At 46.4% G+C, this 19,442-nt stretch overlaps 1 protein-coding gene across 1 annotated transcript; it reads left to right on the plus strand.

Annotated features, from left to right (window-relative positions):
* The first annotated feature begins 257 nt into the window (after positions 1-257).
* LOC115645593 (olfactory receptor 51G2-like) lies at positions 258-1,193 on the plus strand. The gene has a single exon (XM_030550478.1). The coding sequence runs from the start codon at positions 258-260 to the stop codon at positions 1,191-1,193; it is 936 nt and encodes a 311-aa protein (XP_030406338.1).
* Positions 1,194-19,442: the final 18,249 nt, after the last annotated feature.

A 19,442-nucleotide genomic window follows, 5' to 3' on the forward strand; every position in this document is an offset into this window, starting at 1 on the left:
TTCCCCCTTTCTCTGCAGCATCGGAAACAGGCTACTGGGCTAGAAGGAACACAGGTCTGATCCAGTCTGGCAGTGCCTATCTTCCCATCAGTGGTGTAAATCCAAGACTGTGTTTTTGATGATCTTCCTTGAGATCCTGAGAGTCTCTAGACTTGCGCTGAGAGCAGAAAGATGTCTTGTTAAATATAATCCAGTTTCCTGTTCTTTTTCCTTTCAGGAAGGAAAGTTGAAAACTCCTGGGACCTGCCCAGTACATTATGTCAGCTGTCAATGACACCAAATCCAACTCTGCAGTGTTACTTCTCACCGGAATACCTGGGCTGGAAGACATCCATCTCTGGATCTCTATCCCTTTCTGCTTAATGTATGTTATTTCGATAGTAGGAAATTCAGTCATTCTGTTCATTATAAAAACAGATCCAAGCCTCCATGAGCCCATGTACATTTTTCTTTCCATGTTGGCCATCACAGACCTTGGCTTATCGGTAACCACCATGCCAACGATACTGGGCATATTCTTGTTTAAATCTAGGGAGATCAGCCTTGAGGCCTGTTTTGCTCAGCTGTTTTTCATCCACTCGCTTTCATACATTGAATCGTCTGTGCTCTTGTTGATGGCCTTTGACCGCTTTGTCGCGATCTGCAATCCTTTAAGATATACATCCATCTTAACCCTCCCAAAAATAGCCAAGATGGGACTGGTGTGTGTGCTAAGGGCAGTGGCCCTAATATTCCCACTCCTCTTTCTCCTGAAACGGTTCCAGTACTGTCGAGCTAATGTCCTCTCCCATTCCTACTGTGTGCACCAAGAGGTCATGAAGTTAGCTTGTTCAGATATCACAGTCAACAGCATCTATGGCTTGTCCATTGCACTCTTAACAGTGGGGTTAGACTCGCTGCTCATCTGCCTCTCTTATATCATGATCCTCAGAGCAGTGCGTAGCATCACATCCAACTTGGAGTCCCTCAGGGCCCTGAACACTTGTGTCGCTCACCTCAGTGCTGTCTTGCTTTTCTACACACCAATGCTTGGCTTGCCTGTGATACACAGATTCGGGAATAGCTCTTCTCACTCGCTTCAGATTTTCCTGGGATATGTATACCTGCTGGTCCCGCCTCTGATGAATCCAATCGTGTACAGCGTGAAAAGCAAACACCTTCGTGTGAGGATAATCAAGGTGTTCTTCAAGTGACAGGTCAGTTCATCACCTGGCTATGGCACTGGTGACTTAAGAGACAAAAAACACGGACCACAGCCACCTATTCCATCCTGGACCGTTACATCTGAGATGATATGAGCTACTTATCTCCACTTTGTAGAGAGGTTCAGATGAGGTCTAAGCCCTGGCACAATGGGAGATGGATGTCCTGACCCGCTGGTGAGGGAGGACAGTGCAATGGGAGAAGGAGACCAAGGGAGGCAGTGACATGAACAAAGTTCTTGTGTTTTTGAAGAGACAGGGGACTGGTGGTATGTTGGCCCATAAAAAGCCATGTCCTTGGCTGCTCTGACTTCAGAATTCCTGTTGATGCAGTTAATAAAGAGAATGGATGTGGCTATTGTTTCCCGTTAGACCTGGCCTGTCACTTTCCTGACTCTGGTTAAAAATCAACATGCCATGAAAAAAGCTACAGAGCCATGATCAAAGCTGTCCTGCAGTCGCAGTCCTGGCACTGAGTGATCCATGAGCGTGGCACCATGTGTGGTCAGAGGCTATTCAAGGACCACGGACACCCACTCTTCTCCGACACCCTCAGAAAGGTGCTTGTGATGGAGTCATGTCAGAAACATGATTAATACAGGAGCCCTGAGAGGCCATTCTTCCCCCTGAGGCACCACCATCTGCTCCTTCACTTCGCTCATATCCCTTACTCTGCCCAGGCTGGAAGCTGGAGCCTTGCAGTGGTAAAAGCTGGCCAGACAGCCCTGATGTTCCACCTTCCCTGGACAGGAGGGTCAGAGGACCTAAGAACAGCCCCCAGCCTGTCTTTCCACCCATCAGGGCACACCACAATTGAAGGTGGAGAGTCTGGGGCTCCCAACAGTGGCCTGGGCTCCCTCGCCAGTTCTTACCACAATCCAGCTCCGGCCAGGATGGGGACCACGCTTGAGGTAAAGAGAAGGAACAGGGGGAAGGGCCACAGGAGAAGGCGAGGAACCAGAGGGTGGACGTCTAAGGGGAAAATGAGGAGTAGGGGATGCAGCATCCCTGAACCATTGCAGACCCCTGCAAGGAGGTCACTGGGTGAGGACGGGGCTGGGGGGTAGGAGAGGCACTTATCTATGGCCCAGATTATTGTAGCGTCTGAGGACCTCTTGATCTTTGACATATTTATCAGTAGAAGACCCCGTGCTGTAGAGCAATGTTATTAACACCACTGGGAAGGTTCCAAGACCAGAAGGAACCACTGTGATCACCTAGTCTGACTGCCTGTATAGCATGGGCCAGAGACCACCCCTGAAATAACTGCTAGAGGAGAACTATTGGAACAACCTCCTGCCTTGATTTAACAGTTGTCAGTGATGGAGAATCAACCACGGCCCTTGATAAATTCTTTCCAATTACCCTCATTCTTAAAAAAAACACATCCTTTCTGAATGTGTCTAGATTCATCTTCCAGCCATTGGATCATGCTATTAATGTCTCTGCTAGACTGAAGAGCCCATTGTTAAATGTTTGTTCCTCATGTAAGTACTTACAGACTGTGGTCCCGTCACCCCTTAACAATAACACCCCTTTCTGTTAAACTAAATAAATTGAACTTCTTCAGTGGATCACTCTCAAGCAGGTTTTCTAATCCTTTCATCATTCTCTTGGTTGTTCTCTGACTCCTCTCCAGTTTATCCACGTCTTCCTTCAACTGTAGGCAATAGAACAGGACACAATATTCCAGCAGTGCTCCCAGCTGTGCCAAATACCCATGCAAAATATCATCTCTGCTCCTACTCGAGATTCCCCTGCTTATACTTCCTGGATTACACTGGGTTTTTCAGCCATAGCACACCACTGAGCTGCAAGTCTTTTTCAGAGTCACTGCTTCCCAAGATTAGGTCCCCCATTTGGCAAGGATGGCCTGCATCTCTTATTCCCAGATGTAACCTTCAAATTGAGCTATATTAAAAGATATATCGTTGAGGCCCAGAGGGATTAAGTGAGTTGCCAAGATCACAGAAGAAGTCTGTGGAAGAGCCTGGAACTGAAGCCAGTTCTTCTGAGTCCCAGGACAGCACTTTAAGCCCTGAACCATCCTTCCTATCTGGGACTAGTGGCTGGAGATGGGGCAGCTGGCAGCTCAGCATGCTGAGATTGCCAGGAACCCCAGGAATTCAACTCCTGTGAGATCACTAAAGAGGAGCCCAAGAACAATTCCTTTTCCAGATGAGAATGCTGTGCCATGCTTTCTCCCGAATCTATGGAGGGGCAAATCCATCATCCAGGATGCACAGCAGGGTCAGAGTTGGTAAGCAATTCCACATGAGCTCCAGATGTGATGCAAAATGGGCAAATAGGCCTGGAAGCCACCATCTAAGTCAATGAGTCCAGTCCTTTTCTATGGCACGTGACCCTGGCATATTGTTCGGTGCATAAGCCTTTGTAAGCAGGGTCTAAATGAGTTCCCCTGACAGCTAGCTGGGAGTGGAAGAGACTTCAGAAGCAAACGATATTTACATCAACGCACCTTGTCTTCCTAGATACTCAGCAGATAGTGGTGTTGCTCAAAGTGATCTACTTTGGCTGGTGCTGGGTTACAAATCACCTTTTTACTGAATTCAGGGGTAGGGAAATGTTGTTATCAATGTTATTTTCTTTATTGTAAGAACAAAGGTGAGGAGAACTGTGCTTAACCTCTCCCAAATGAGGGAGTCACACTCAGCTGAAAGGACCTTGAGCTGGGGAAACATTCCCCTTTAACAGGCAAACAACTTGGAATATCCTTTCCCCTGTTCCAGCACACATGGCTGTTCAAGAACAATTGCTTGGAGATTGGGATAGCTCCCTTCATGGGCAAGTCATTACCCCGAACAGACACAGGAACATTTCCTTCACTGTTACAGTTCTGCACAGTAATTTTCTCCAGAGAAACATTTCCCTGAGCCTTATCTAATGCCAGATTTACTTCTGAGATACCAGACAGACACTCATTAACTAAACTAAAATTTAGTAAAAAACAGAAGAGAGTATGATTAAAATATTTCTATACATCCAGACATGAGTTCAATTCATTGATGTGCAGATTCATAGCAGAGATGGTGAGCTTCGTAGTTTCAAAAAGTTCCTTTAGAATTCAGTTCACACGTCAGATTACAATGTCTAAATCTCATATTCAGGGTTTACCAGTATAACTGGGACCTCAGTCTTGCAACTCAAACTTCCCCTGATGAAGTCTAAGCAGATCTGAGATGACAGAATCAGGACCCAAGAATCGTTTATACAATTTCATGTCTTTTGACAAGTTGAAATTCCTCAGGGAACAAAAGGTAATTAGGATGACTTAGAAGGACGTCCATTACTATTACTTAGCTATATAATTTAACATAAGGCCATTTGCTTGTTCTCCACTATTCACAGTACATTTCAAAGAGAGAGGAATACTGAGATATCTTGTGTTTACAATTTATTTACATGATAGGATGTTCTTTTGACCTCTGAATTATCAGAATACAGCACAGACAGGGACTGTTGATTACATTTTCCACACTACTCATAGATATGTAAATACACAAAACCACAAACATTATCTCACCACATGTCTTCTGTGGGTTATTTATTTTGCAAGACGTTTAACCAATGTGGCACCCTATAATGCTTTATGGAAATATGCTTATGAATGTATATATGCCATAACTGGGCATGCCATGTAACATATCTCTGCAAAGGTTATGATCTACTGAATCTATCCATCCTATCTGTACACATGTTCCATTTTTGTATTTAAAGTTATAAATATTGGCTGTGTACTTGTTTGATTTTAAGTAGCCTTAGTAAGGCATTTGGTCAGATTCTTAAGAAAGGAATTTGCAAGTTAAGTGCCCAATCAAGAAACACTGAACGGACAATAGAACCTTGGAAGACTCCAATCCAAAGAAGAAGTCTACTTGGGGATGTTGAAGGTAGCATGTGAACAATGGCTGCCACCTGTAAAGTTCTGAGTCATGCACAGACATGTGACTTGCTGGATTCTGCATAGGAGAGAGGAGAGGGACTCCAACCACAAAGGAAAGTCTATTTAAGCCCCTTGGAGACCCCTCCCTTTTGTCTTCAGCTGGCTCAAGAGATAGCCTCTCCACCCCAAAGGATGCCTGAAAGAAACTGGAACAAAGGACAGTAACCACAGGGGTGAGGATCGCTGGACCCAGACTAGAGGGAGATTAGTCTGTAAAAGAAACTTATTGGAACATCTTTGAGGGTGAGATTTCATCTGTAATCACTTTCTTACTGTATCAGACTTAGACTTGCATGTTTTATTTTATTTTGCTTGGTAATTCACTTTGTTCTGTCTCTTATTACTTGGAACCACTTAAATCCTACTTTCTGTATTTAATACAATCACTTTTTACTTATTAATTGACTCAGAGTATGTATTAATACCTGGAGGGGGCAAACACCTGTGCATATCTCTCTACCAGTGCTATAGAGGACGGACAATCTATCAGTTTACCTGTTTAAGCTTTATATAGGGTAAAACGGATTTATTTGGGGTTTGGATCCCATTAGGACCTCCCAATGGGAGCTGGACATCTGAGTGCTGGAGACAGGAACATTTCTCAAGCTGTTTTCAGTTAAGCCTAAAGCTTTTGGGGGATGTTGTTCAGACTTGGGTCTGGGTTTGCAGCAGACATAGCGTGTCTGGCTCAAACCAGGCAGGGCACTGAAGTCTCAAGCTGCCAGGGGAAATGGGCTCAGAGGTAGTCTCAGCACATCAATTGGCAGTCCCCAAGGAGGTTTCTATGATCCAACCCATCACAACAATATAGAACCACTACTACACTCCTCTTTCCTGCGCCTCAGCTCCACTCTTCGCTGGATCACTCACTAGCGTTTCTGCTCTGTCAGGACTTTTTGGAAAGTCTTGCACGGCTATTGCAGAGGGATTTTGTACATGACTCTGAATGCAAAGGTTAGAAACAGCTACTGGTCAGTTACCGGGAGACCGTATCATACAGGTGTTCACTGAATGAAGAGTTAATAGCACAAACCCATTGCAAACACTATTTGGAGTACTATTGAAATACTTTCTAAAGCAAAAGCCTTTATGCAGTAAAGTTGTCACTGCTCCTTCCTGTAGAGATTCCAACAACTCTGCTGCTGGTTTTTGATATACATGCAGGTCATGAAACTTTGTCTTTTTAATATTGATATTACAATGAAAAGTTTTGGCATAACATTTACACATTTGTACTTTGACACACACACATAAACCCACTCGTTCCCCTCTGATCGTCTTTCAGAGATGATTTCTCAGGCTAGAGTGGGACATAAAATGTAGCATCTCTCCTCTGGATTTCTTCAGAACCTGAAAGATCCCAGCGTCTCTGCCCTCAGTCAGTGGCTTGTCAGCAAACAAAAGTCTAGTAGCTCCTCTGTCCCTGGGTTAATAGCTGACTTGTTCTCCTCAGGTTCTGTTCTGTCAGTCTGCAGCCTGTATCTGGAGCGGTAACAGGCATTCCCTGGGCTCTCACTGTCTAGTACATAGTGACATCAGAGCTGTTATTCAGGCACGATGAGGGTTTGCAGGACACAGATTTCAAAGTCAAATGCATGAGTAGTCATGGACATAGAACATCATTTCACACATGAAATGGGACAGAGGCTCATGGTTCAAGCTAGACCTGGGCTGGAAAACTGAGAGGTTCCCCCTCACCAACTACCCCCCATAAAAAAGTAAGACCCAAACTAAAATGTTTCCTTTTTATCCATTCTCTGGGGGGTGTTTTCATAGAAAATGGATCATGTTTCTCTAGAATTTCAATTTCCACGATACTGCCCAGCTGCAGATGCCTGGATCCTCAAGAGAAATTGGGACTTTTCATCTGTTTCTCCCTCGTAACATAAATGAAGGCTGCACTGGTGGAGTCTCTGGCTGCACTCTGGATATGGAAAGGTCAAAACCTCCCAACCAGTCTATGGCTGAGGATTTGTGCCCTTCAGCTACACCAACCAATCTGCCAATCTCTGTGGGCTATTGTGATAGGCCCTGGTAGCACATCTCTAATGAGCTTCCAGGGAGCTGGTGAGGATCCTGGAGTAATTGGGGAGGCCCAGAGATTGTGCATGGGTGGGCCTAGCTCCCAATGGATCACTGAGATCAGGGCATAACTTTGGGGATTCCTGGGTCCTGGGTCCCCCCTTTTCATTCTTCAGGGAAAAGGAAGGGAGCTCCCCTCCTGGAACGAGCTGAGGGAAATTTCCATGTACAGAGACTTGTGGATTCTCTGTACTCTGGTCAGCACCCTGGGTGTTTAATGCAGGAAAGGGGGCTGCTGCAGAGAAATCTGCTCCTATATTAATATTATTCTATTTTAGTTTATTTCAGCAAGATCACAGCTGTTATGGCATCATCATTATCACTCGGCCCCCTCATGGTAGCCATGTGAATAACAGGGATGATAAGCCCCAATTCCAGCAAGACAGCCTGCAGCAGGGCTGGTTCTGCAGTCTCATTGGGTGGCATTAGCTCGCATTCCCTATCATTTTGCCTCTTGAACTTTGCCTTTCGTTCTCAGGGGGTTTATAGCTGCTGCACAGGAAGCCAAGCACCTAAGTGTCCCTGATGGTCCAGTGACCCCTAAGAGATATTGCGAACATGCTTCATAAAGACAGGTGCCTCTCTGTCTGAACAGATGCTGCCTGCTGCCCTGTAACCTCTCCGATGACTCCTTGTCCTTTAGGGTGAAGACCTCTGGCGTCAGCGGCTCCCCTTCTAGCAGGAATTGGGTTCGTTGGCAGGTTTCACTCTCTTTAAAATGCAAAGTGATGTGTAAAGGCTGTGAGTTGTTTCCATTTGCAGATGTTCTGTGCAGCGGCAGAGGGCTCAGCTGGGCTGTTGAGGTGACTCAGTGATGGGGCTGGAGGGCAGGTAGCAGTAGGTAGCCTGAGTACCCCTCCCCTACATCTGCCCATGCCCCACGGTGAGTAATTCAATCTACACAGAAATCTGACATTCAGAGCGAGCTTGCAGTGCTAAAACCCTGATGCCCGGAGCAATGATTTCTCAACGACTCCCATTTTTAGAGATGCTGTGTGCTCTGGGCCCGATCCTGCCAGGGGCTGAGGAAGAAAAGACCCCACGGAATATCAGTGACTACTTCCCAAATTGCATCAGGTCTATTTGCTGCTGGAAATTTAATCAGCAAATGCATTTTCCACAATTTTACTCTTTGACTGGATTGTAGATGCAGGAATTCAGAGCTGAGTTGCTCTGAGGGCCCCCAAGCAAGTCTCATTTTATGCAAGGGTTCCGTTCCACCGTTAGCGCATAAAGCAAAAACCACGTATGGTGAAACACTCATTGAGTTGAATGGCGGGCGGAATTGCCCGCACTACAGAGGCAGTTTTTATATTGTAATTTTTCTTTTTTTCTCTTGTTTTTACTGACTGCACAAAGCTGAATTCGCGCATGTTAAATGCGCCTAAGATACAACTTGTCTGTATTTCTGTTTCCTGACAAGCTGAAGGCTCCAGCACTTCTGCCCTGAAGTTACCCCTCAGAGTTACAGGGCTATGTTCATCTCTTTCCCTTCTCTGGTTTCTGAGGGCCAAATGTCAGGATTCGTAGCCTCTTTTCTCATGGGGTGAAATCTCACCATTCTCCCACCCTCAGACTGGGCCCTGGGCTACCGCACAATGTGGCTGTAGCACTGAGCACTGTGCCTGCTCAATAGGTCCGGCTGGGTTTGTGCCTGTGGTTGACATGTGTGTGCTAAAGTACAGCTGGGTAAATGTTATGCCAAAACTTTTCATTCTAATACAAATATTACAAACACAAATTTCATGACATGTCTGCATATTGAAAGCCAGCGGCAGAGTTGTTGGAACTGCTACAGGAAGGAGCAGTGGTAATTGTTTGCAATGGGTTTGTGCTATTAACTCTCTGTTCAGAGAGCAGCTGTATGGAACTCATCCCTGCTAACTGAGAAGAAGCCATTTGTAATACTTACATTCAGGGTCATGCACACAATAACTCTACAATAGCCGTGCAAGACTTTCCAAAAAGCCCTGAGAAAACAGAACTGCTGGTCTGTGTTTCAGCAAAGAGGAGATCTGAGGTGCAGGAAAGAGCAGTGTGATAGTTTTTTATGTAATTTACCTCCATCACCTGTTAGAAAAGCATGGCTGAAGTAACTAGCACACTCAACTGGCTATTAGTGCAAACCTAGTGTTTGCACTATTCACCCATTTGCGATGCCCACCCCTCCCTCATTCAGCTGAAGTAACTGTCCATGTTAGCTTGTAGCTTACCGGATAACTACAATCCCTTGCACGGGGAGCTGATGGGGGTCCTGTGAGGATGAAGAGGAACCTGTAGGATGATCAAACTATCTGGATTCAGTCAACGTAGGCTGGACAAAGCACTTTAGCTTCTCTTGAAGGGATTCTTGGGGTCAGAGTGTATCACTGGGAGCATTTGGTAAGGGAAAGTTAATAGATCCCAGTTTCGATCAAATTTACAGATGTAAATCTGGAGTGATGCCGTTATTGAATTCAGAACCAGACCCTGAAAGTTTATCCCATGTGCTGCAAAGAGGGTGTGCCATAATTTGAACTCACATGAGCAGAGAAAATAAAAAAATAAGGTATATAATGAGGCAATGAAACACGTTTATGAATAATGTAAATGCAGGACAGATGAACAAAATGACCATTTTCACCATGCACTTGCCATATGTGTACACACATGTCATGATACAATGGGCCACACTTTGAAGTTGAGGGCTACAAAGGGTGTCTGTGTGAATGTCATTATTGCAAACTCACACAGTGCTCAAATAGGCTGTGGAACTCTGATCCACAAGATATAAATGGGGCCAAGGCATTAGTCAGATTCAAAGAGGGACTGGAATTACACCACAAAATATGTCTAACTAGTGGGTGCCTGGGGGAAACTTTCCCTTGGAGCAGTTAATCTCATAGCTCCCGATTGCAGGGATTCTTCCATCTTCCCCTGACGCATGTGTAACTGGTTTCTGAGCTAGAAGGACTGCAGGTCTCATCCAGTCTGGCAGTGCCTATCTTCCTATTGGCATATCCTATTGGGGGTGTAAATTCAAATCTATGTTTTTTCTGATCTTTCTTGAGCTTCTGGGAATCCTAGATTTGCACTCAGAGCAGAAAGCTGTCTCGTTAAATATCATCTACTTTCCTCTTCTCTTTCCTTTCAGGAAGGAAAGTTCAAAACTTCTCAGACCTGCCCAGTACGGTATGTCAGCTGTCAATGACACCAAATTCACACCTGCAGTTTTCCTTCTCACTGGGATACCTGGGCAGGAAGACATCCATCTCTGGTTCTCTGTCCTCTTCTGCTTCATGTATGCTATTTCCATAGTAGGAAATTCAGTCATTCTGTTCATTATAAAAACAGATCTAATCCTCCATGAGCCCATGTACATTTTCTTTTCCATGTTGGCCGTCACAGACCTTGGCTTATTGATAGCCACCATGCCAACAGTGGCAGTAATATTTCAACTCCTCTTTCTCCTGAAACGGTTCTGATTCTTTTCAGCCAATATCCTTTCCCATTCCTACTGCCTCCACAAGGAAGTCATGAAGCTGGTTTGTTCGGACATCACAGTCAACAACATCTATGGCTTGTTTCTTACAGTCATAACGGTGGGGTTGGACTCACTGTTCATTTTCCTCTCTTATGTGATGATCCTCAAAGCAGTGCTGAGCATCACCTCCCCCACAAAATGCTTTAGGGCCCTGAACGCCTGCGTCTCCCACCTCTGCGCCGTCCTGCTCCTCTACATGCCAGAGTTCAGTCTGTCTGTCATGCACAGATTCTGGAAGAGTTCTTCTCCTTGCTTCAAATTATCCTGGGCTACATCTACCTGCTGGTTCCTCCTTTAATAAATCCAATTGCGTACAGCATGAAAAGCAACCATCTTCGTGCCAGGATAATCAGGGTGTTTGTCAAGTAAAGAGTCAGTTCATCATCCGGCTCCAGAGATGGTGACACAGGTCATGGCCACCTATTCCATCTTGGACCCTTGTATATGAGGAAAAAAGAGCTACTGATCTCCACTCTGTAGAGAGAGGAGCATGCAGGGTCTAAGATCTGAAGCTTAGGGGGGCCATCCCCACCCACAGTTGAGGGAGGACAGCACTCAGGGGAAAGGAGACCAAGCCAGGCAGCAGCATTTACAAAGTCAATCTGTTTGTGGAGAGCCAGGGGAACGGTGGGATGTTGACCTCTAAGGAGCCGTATCGATGGCTGCTCTACCCTCAGAATTCCTATGAATAAAGTCACTATGAGAAGAAATGTGGCTGCCATTTCCAATTACACTTGGCCTGTCACTGTCCTATCCCTGGTTAATCACCCACGGGCCATGCTGATCTCCTTCTCCATGTGTTGTAGGGTTTTATTCACATATGTGGCCAAAACATCTGTAAGGACGAGACTTCGGCCATGCATCTGCCAAGGAAAGATTGTTTCTTGAACCAGATGAGGTAAATTAACAAATCCAGTGAGTTAGTCACACCATCAGTCTCACTGAAGCCCCAGGCCTCACTTTCATCTTGGAATGTGGGGTTAAATGTCATACCCCAAGGAAAGTCTCTTATCATCAGTCTCTGTGTGCCAGGACAACAAGCCATTGTTTTCAGCCACTTTGGCCCATGCTTATAAGGCCCGCTGGTTGTTAGGGAGATGGTGGAATTAGTGGACCCCTTCTGTTAATGGGCATGCTGGCAGGGTGGGATTCAGTAGTATGGAAACCGGAAATAGTATAAGGGACTTACCATCAATCAAACCCTAACCTCTCCCTTGGCCGCTTAAACCCTGCCCCTTGACCCCTTAAGCCCCGACCACCTGTCACTGGAAGTTCCATCCATGGAGAATATTACTTCCGGGGTCAAGGAGGACACACAACCGGAAGCAAAGTGTGTCATGTGAGCCATCTAAGACCTCCTCCCACTGCCCTCTACCAATCAGGAGGGGTTTCTCCCCCATAGGCCCACCCTGAGAGGAGATTTGTCCAATCAGGGGTGTTCCTGGGCATGGTGAGCCATCCGGAAGTGGTTCTCATGACCCCTCCAAGAACTCCTCCACTGCCCTCTGCGAATCACGATGGGTTTCTGCCACACAGCACCGCCCTGAGAGCAGATTTGACCAATCGGTGGTGTTCCAGGGTGGGTTGACCTGCTCAGAAGAGGGTCGTGTTACCCCTCTAAGAACTCGTCCCAGCACCCTCTGCCAATCAGAGCGCAGCACTATCACCCCATAAGTCCCAGCAATCGGGACAGAAGAGGCCATCTTTTACCAAGAACACGTGCTTCAGAAATCGTGGAAGCATGGACTCCTTCACCACCCTGGTGAGAACTTCGGACTTTCTGTGAGCCCCGAGGGCCTTTGGACTTGTGTGGAGAAAGCGCTACATGAGCGACAGTTCCAGCGAAGGCCCTTTGACTCAGCCGTTGGTGGATACGCCAGAACCCGAAACCCAAATCCTCATGAGGCACCCGATGAGCATGAAGGCCTCTCGTTGTTCGCCCCCCAGAGGTGGAAGACGAATGCAGCTCAGAGGAGTCAGCAGAGGACAAGATGAACAAAAAAGATGTTGCTCAGGTAAATGAAGGATTGAGAAGTGACGGTTGATGATGGGGTGCAATGAAATTAGGAACCGGGAGGTTGTGTAAATCTAAAAACAAGCAGTGGGGTGCTTACGCTGTTTCTTTTCTGAAAATTTCTCAACAGCTCGACGATGCCTTTCTAGAGGCCTTTGAGAACTGACATCGGTAGCCTCGTGGGAGCAGTGATGAGCTGCCAAAATATTAACACCAGGTTCCTTCCACCTCACCCCACGAGGGGGTTGTGCCCCCCAGGGTGTCACGTCCCATCCAACCCCCCATGTTCCTTGACGGCCCCTGGGACCCCTGCCCCATCCACCCCCCTTCTCTGTCCCCTGACTGTCCCCTGCCGCCCCATCCAACCCCTCCTCTCATTCCTGATGGCCCCCCGAGAACCCTGCCCCATCCAACCACACCTTCTCTCTATTCCTGCCCCCCCACCCCATCCCAACCCCTGCACCTTCCTGACTGCCCCCCGAACCCTTGCCCTCATTCAATCCCCCTGTTCCCTGCCCTCTGACCGCCCCAACCCCTATCTACTCTCCCACAACCCACCCAACTCCTCTGCCCTCTTCCAACATCCCGTCCCTGCTCCCTGCCACCTTATTGTGCTGCTTGAAGCCACTCGGCCTCGACCGGGTCAACTTGGCTGGGACTGCTACTGGCGCTGTGGGGGTCCAATCCAAGCCGGCCAGAGCAGCTCGGTCAAGACCTGGACCAGTGCCAGTGCCGCGAGGTCCGGGCAGGAGCTGCTCGACTGAGACTTGGACCAGTGACATGAGGCCCAGGCTGGAGCTGCTCGACCGTGACCAGCACTATGGGCCCGGGGCCCGAACTCAGCCAGAGCCGCTCGGCCGGGACCAGCACCGGCGCTGCGGGGCCAGAGCCGGGCTGATGCCACTGGGGCCAGAGCCGGGGGTGCTTGGCCAAGAATGAGCAGGGGCATTCAGCCATGTCCACGCCAGTGGCCAGGCCAGAGGGAGCTGCTTGGCCTGAGCTTGACTGGGCCGTGCCATGCCTCTCTGGAGCCCTCCTCATGCCTGCCCGAGAGCTTACCTGCCTGCTGCTTGTGCCAGGCTTTTCGTGAACATCTGATTCGCGGGAAACAGGGGAGGGGGAGGAGAAGAAGGGCGGAGCATTCAGGGGAGAAGAGGGAAGTGAGCTGGAACCAAGGGCTGGGTGGATAGCTGTCCGAGCTTTAGTTAAATTTAAAAGCTGTTTAAGAACTGCTTGTCCTGGAACAACTGGTTCTAAAAGGGTTTGTAAATTTAACAACCGGTTCCTGTGAACCGGTGGGAACTGGCTCCAGCTCACCACTACGTGGGAGTAAATATATCATGCATCAGCTGTTTTTGATCATGTCTGAGACACAGATCTCAAGAGGAAAATCCAGAGAAGGAAAAAATGGAAGAATGAACCAGCTCAGACTCCCTTATGGTAGGGGTCGTAGTGTCCATTTTTACAGGCGGCTGTAAAAGGTCATGTTAAACCAGGCAATTAATAAAACTTATTTATTTAAATGTGTCGATATGAACGTGTCCCCCTTTATATTTTTGTTAGCAAAAGACGGTACCAGTAACAGTCATTTCTACACAGGCAGCTCTCTTAAAGAAAATATATTACATCCCTGGGGAAGTTGGGAGCTTCGGCGAGGTGAACCCTCTTTCTCATGTGGCCAGAAAGCATAGTAAAACTTTCAATAGAAGACAGGGAACAGTTTGGCTTTCAGAGAGGAACACTTACACTTTACACATTTCCACCCCACCATCAACCTCAGCCTGGACCATTCCACACAAGAGATCCACTTCCTAGACAATACAGCACTAATAAACAATGGCCACCTAAACATCACCTTATACCGGAAACCTACTGACCACTATATTTACCTACATGCCTCCAACTTTCATCCAGACCACACCACTCAACCCATTGTCTACAGCCAAGCTCTACGATACAATCGCATTTGCTCCAACCCCTCAGATAGAGACAAACACCTACAAGATCTCTATCAAGCGTTCTTACAACTACAACATCCACCTGCTGAAGTGAAGAAACAGATTGACAGAGCCAGAAAAGTACCCAAAAGTCACATACTACAGGACAGGCCCAACAAAGAAAGTAACAGAACGCCAATAGCTATCACCTTCGGCTCCCAACCAGTGGCGTATTATCGCCTAGGCCAACAAGGCCTAGGCCTAGGGTGGCAAATTTACTCATGCCCCCTCCCCAACTCTGCCTTTTCCCCAAACCCCTGGCCCACCTCCTCCCCCAGGAGCACCGCGCTTCCCTCCTTCCATCGCCCTCCCTAGCTTGCCACGCGAAAGTGCTGGGAGAGAGGGAGAAGCGAGTAGTGGCGCACTCAGAGGAGGCAGAGCAGAGGTGAGCTGCGGCCTGCGGGTGCGGGGAGTAACCCGGGAGGAGGGGCGGAAGCCGCTCCCAGCACCAACTCATCTCCGCTCCACCGCCGCCATCCCCCAAGCGCGCCACAACTCCCCTTCTCCTCCCTCCCTCCCAAGCTTGCCGTGAGAGAGTAGAGGTGAGCTGATGCGTGTGGGGGTGCACTGGTGCACGACAATTTTTTGAGGGCCTAGGGTTGGAAAATTTCTTAATCCGCCAGAGCCCACAACTAAAACCTCTCCAGCATATCATCAAGGATCTATAACCTATCCTGGCGGACAATCCCTCACTCTCACAGATCTTGGGAGACAGGCCAGTCCACTCTTACAGACAGCCCGCAAACCTACAGCAGCCACCCAACAAAAACAACCTCACAAGAAAAACATTAAATCAGGAAACTATCCTTGCAACAAAGCCTCTTGCTAACTCTGTTCACATATCTATTGAGGGGATACCATCACAGGACCTAATCACATCAGCCACACTATCAGAGGCTCATTCAGCTGCACATCTACCAATGTGATATATGCCATCATGTGCCAGCAATGCCCCTCTGCCATGTACTTTGGCCAAACTGGACAGTCTCTATGTAAAAGAATAAATGGATACAAATCAGATGTCAAGAATTATAACATTAAAAAACCAGTCGGAGAACAATTCAATCTCCCTGGCCACTTGATTACAGACCTAAAAGTCACACTATTACAACAAAAAAACTTCAAAAACAGACTCCAACAAGAGACTGCTGAATTGGAATTAATTCACAAATTGGACACCATTAAATTAGGCTTGAATAAAGACTGGGAGTGGATGGGCCATTACACAAAGTAAAACTATTTCCCCACGCTTATTTATCCCCCACTACAGTTCCTCACATCTTCTTGTCAATTGCTGGAAATGGGCCATTTTCATTACCTCTACAAACCGTTCTTTTTATCTCCTGCTGATAATAGCGCACCTTAACTCATCACTCTCCTTATAGTGAGAACCTTAACTCATCACTCTCCTTATATGAACCCATTGGTTCATGTTCTCTGTGTATATGTATCTTCCTACTGTATTTTCCACTGCATGCATCCGATGTAGTGGGCTGTAGCCCACAAAAGCTTATTCTCAAATAAATTTGTTAGTCTCTAAAGTGCAACAAGTATTCCTGTTCTTTTTTCACTTTACATAAACCGGTTCAAATACGTTTTAAAAGAAACAAGACCATTGTGTCATATGTGGATGTGCAATGGCAGGCAAATTTGGCGGATATGCACCGGTTCTCCAAATGCAGCAGCGGTTTTAAGTACATCTTAACAGTGACAGACATTCTATCCAAATATGCCTAGGTGTTATGCCTAAAAGACAAGACGGGTGTTAAGGTATCCAAGGCCTTTCAAGCTGTTTTCAGCAAAGGTTGCGGCCTCAAAAATTACAAACCGATCAGGGAAAAGAATTTTTAAACAAACCTTTAAGCAGATTATTAAAGTGGCATGGAGTTCACCATCTTGTTACTAATTATGAAGTCAAAGCAGGGGTTGTAGAGCGATTTAACAGAACTTTAAAACCTAGGATGTGGAGATATTTTACAGCCTATAACACCTTTTGCTACACTGATGTGTTACCTGACTTTAAAGAGTTACAACCAGAGATTCACAGAACTATACGTACCAGACCCGCTGATGTTAACCCTTCAAATTCTTTGAAGGTAAGGAAAATTGTTTATGGCGATGGTTTAAAACAACACTGGTTGTTGACCCTAAATAATCCCACCGGGGGATTCCACTCACTCTCCCTTTTCACAAATATCAGCAAGACAGTGTCGTGGTACAGGCACCACTCTTGCAACCTCTCTAGGAGGTTGTATAGTTCTAAGCAGGCATAAGTAGTGGTGAAACAGGCTATGAAGACGTTGGTATTGCCAGAGAGAGAGCACTGGTCTTTTGCGTTCTTCCAAGATACACACGCGGTTTCATTGTCGATAAACTCACAGGATGAAACCTTGTAATTGAGGGAAAAGAGGTACTGAAAGAGTGGAGAAATTGGAGAGGGTCCAGAGAAGAGCAACAGGAATGATTAAAGGTCTTGAGAACATGACCTATGAAGGAAGGCTGAAAGAATTGGGTTTGTTTTGTTTGGAAAAGAGAGGCCTCAGAGGGGACATGATAGCAGTTTTCAGATATCTAAAAGGGTGTCATAAGGAGGAGGGAGAAAACTTGTCCACCTTAGTTAGCCTCTAAGAAAAAACAAGAAGCAATGGGCTTAAATTGCAGCAAGGGAGGTTTAGACTGGACATTAGGAAAAAGTTCCTAACTGTCAAGGTGGTTAAACACTGGAATAAATTGCCTAGGGAGGTTGTGAAATCTTCATCTCTGGAGATATTTAAGAGTAGGTTAGATAAATGTCTATCAGGGCTGGTCTAGACAGTATTTGGTCCTGAAATAAGGGCAGAGGACTGGACATGATGACCTCTCAAGGTCCCTGCCAGTCCTAGAATCTATGAATCTATGAAATCTGAAAGTTTATTCATAAAAGGAAATAGATACAGATGAGAGCTAGAATTGGTTAAATGGAATCAATTACATACAGTAATGGCAAAGTTCTCAGTTCAGGCTTGTAGCAGTGATAGAATAAAGTGCAGGTTTAAATTAAGTCTCTGGAGTACATACCCAGCTGGGATGGATCATCAATTTTTTGTTCAGAGCTTCAGTTTGTAGCAAAGTCCCTCCAGAGGTAAAAAGCAGGATTGAAGACAAGATGGAGATGAGGCATCAGCCTTTTATAGTCTTTTCCAGGTGTAAGAACACCTCTTTGTCCTTACTGTGGAAAATTACAAGCAAAATGGAGTTTGGAGTCCTATAGACAAGTCCTTGCATACTTTGCTGACTTACAAGGCGCATCTGCCTTCTCTCAATCAGTCAGTTGTGTAGCTGATGGTCCTTAAGGGGCCATCAAGCAGGTTAGGCAGAGCTAAAACCAACTCGCCTGGGATGTCACTCAGAAGCATAGCATAAGTTTGAAATACAGACAGGATAGAGCCAATATTCATAACTTCAACTACAAAATGACAAATGACACATGCATACAGACAGCATAATCATAACCAGCAACCCATAACCTGGTCTTAGACCCCTTCTATGACCCCCTTTACATAAGATTTGGTACCACTACAGGACCTTGGTTGTAGCCATGTTCTATACGGTCCCAGTTCAAGTGAATAAGGTGACACACACATCTTCTGGTTTGGTCATTTTCTTTAAAACATGGTCACGGTCAGGGTCTGCACTAAATTGCACAGCATTTATCAAGGTCACCCCTTACGCTAAATGTTCTTGTATTAGGCACAGACATTGCATAGAATACCCTATGGCAAGAACAGTGTTTAATAAGCTTTCCAAATACAGCTCAGCACACAGGTCCCGGAACTTGCAGTTTATATCTACTGAAGTCCAAGTCACACAGTCATGGCGCCGTTGGGTTGGCACATCTAGGACACAGCCCTCACAATCTTCAAAAAGCTTTTCCCTAAGGCAGTGATTAAGGACAGCATAAACAGCAACTTGTACAATAGTCTGCATGACTTTTTTATGCTCACGATGTGGCACTGGATCAGTTAGTTGCATGCCAAGCCTCCTGAACTCCTCATAGCCGTCATCTTCGGTGTCCTCTTCAACAATTTGTATCGGCATTGAGCAAAAACAAGGAAAACCCGGTTCATCTTCACTGCTTGATGTAATGCTGTCCAGGGCCTCCGGGTCCTCTAGAAAGGAATCATCAAGCTGTCGAGAGATTTGCAGAAAAGAAACAGTGTAAGTTCTCACTGCTTGTTTTTAAATAGACACAACCCAACTCCCAACCCCCAGTTCCTAACCCCGTTACACCCCATCATCAATGGTCACTTCTTAAGCATTCACTTACCTGAGCAATGTCTTTTCCATTCACCTTGTCCTCTGATGACTCCCCAAGCTGTCTTTGCCTTCCATCTCTAGTAAGGTGGACAATGAGAGGCCATCACACTCATCAAGGTGCCTCACGAGAGTTTGGGTTTTGGGTTCAGGCGCATCCATCAATGGCTGAGTCAAAGAGCCCTCATGGGAACTGTCGCTGATCTAGCGCTTTCTCCACACAAGTCCAAAGGCCCTCAGGGCTAAAACAAAGTCTAAAGTACTCACAGGGGTAGTGAAGGAGTCCATGTTTCCACGATTTCTAAAGCACGCGTCCTTGGTAAAAGATGGCCTCTTCTGTCCTGATTGCTGGGACTTATGGTGGGAT

The sequence above is a fragment of the Gopherus evgoodei genome, chromosome 1 (assembly GCF_007399415.2).
Source record: "Gopherus evgoodei ecotype Sinaloan lineage chromosome 1, rGopEvg1_v1.p, whole genome shotgun sequence".
Lineage (NCBI taxonomy): Eukaryota > Metazoa > Chordata > Testudines > Testudinidae > Gopherus > Gopherus evgoodei.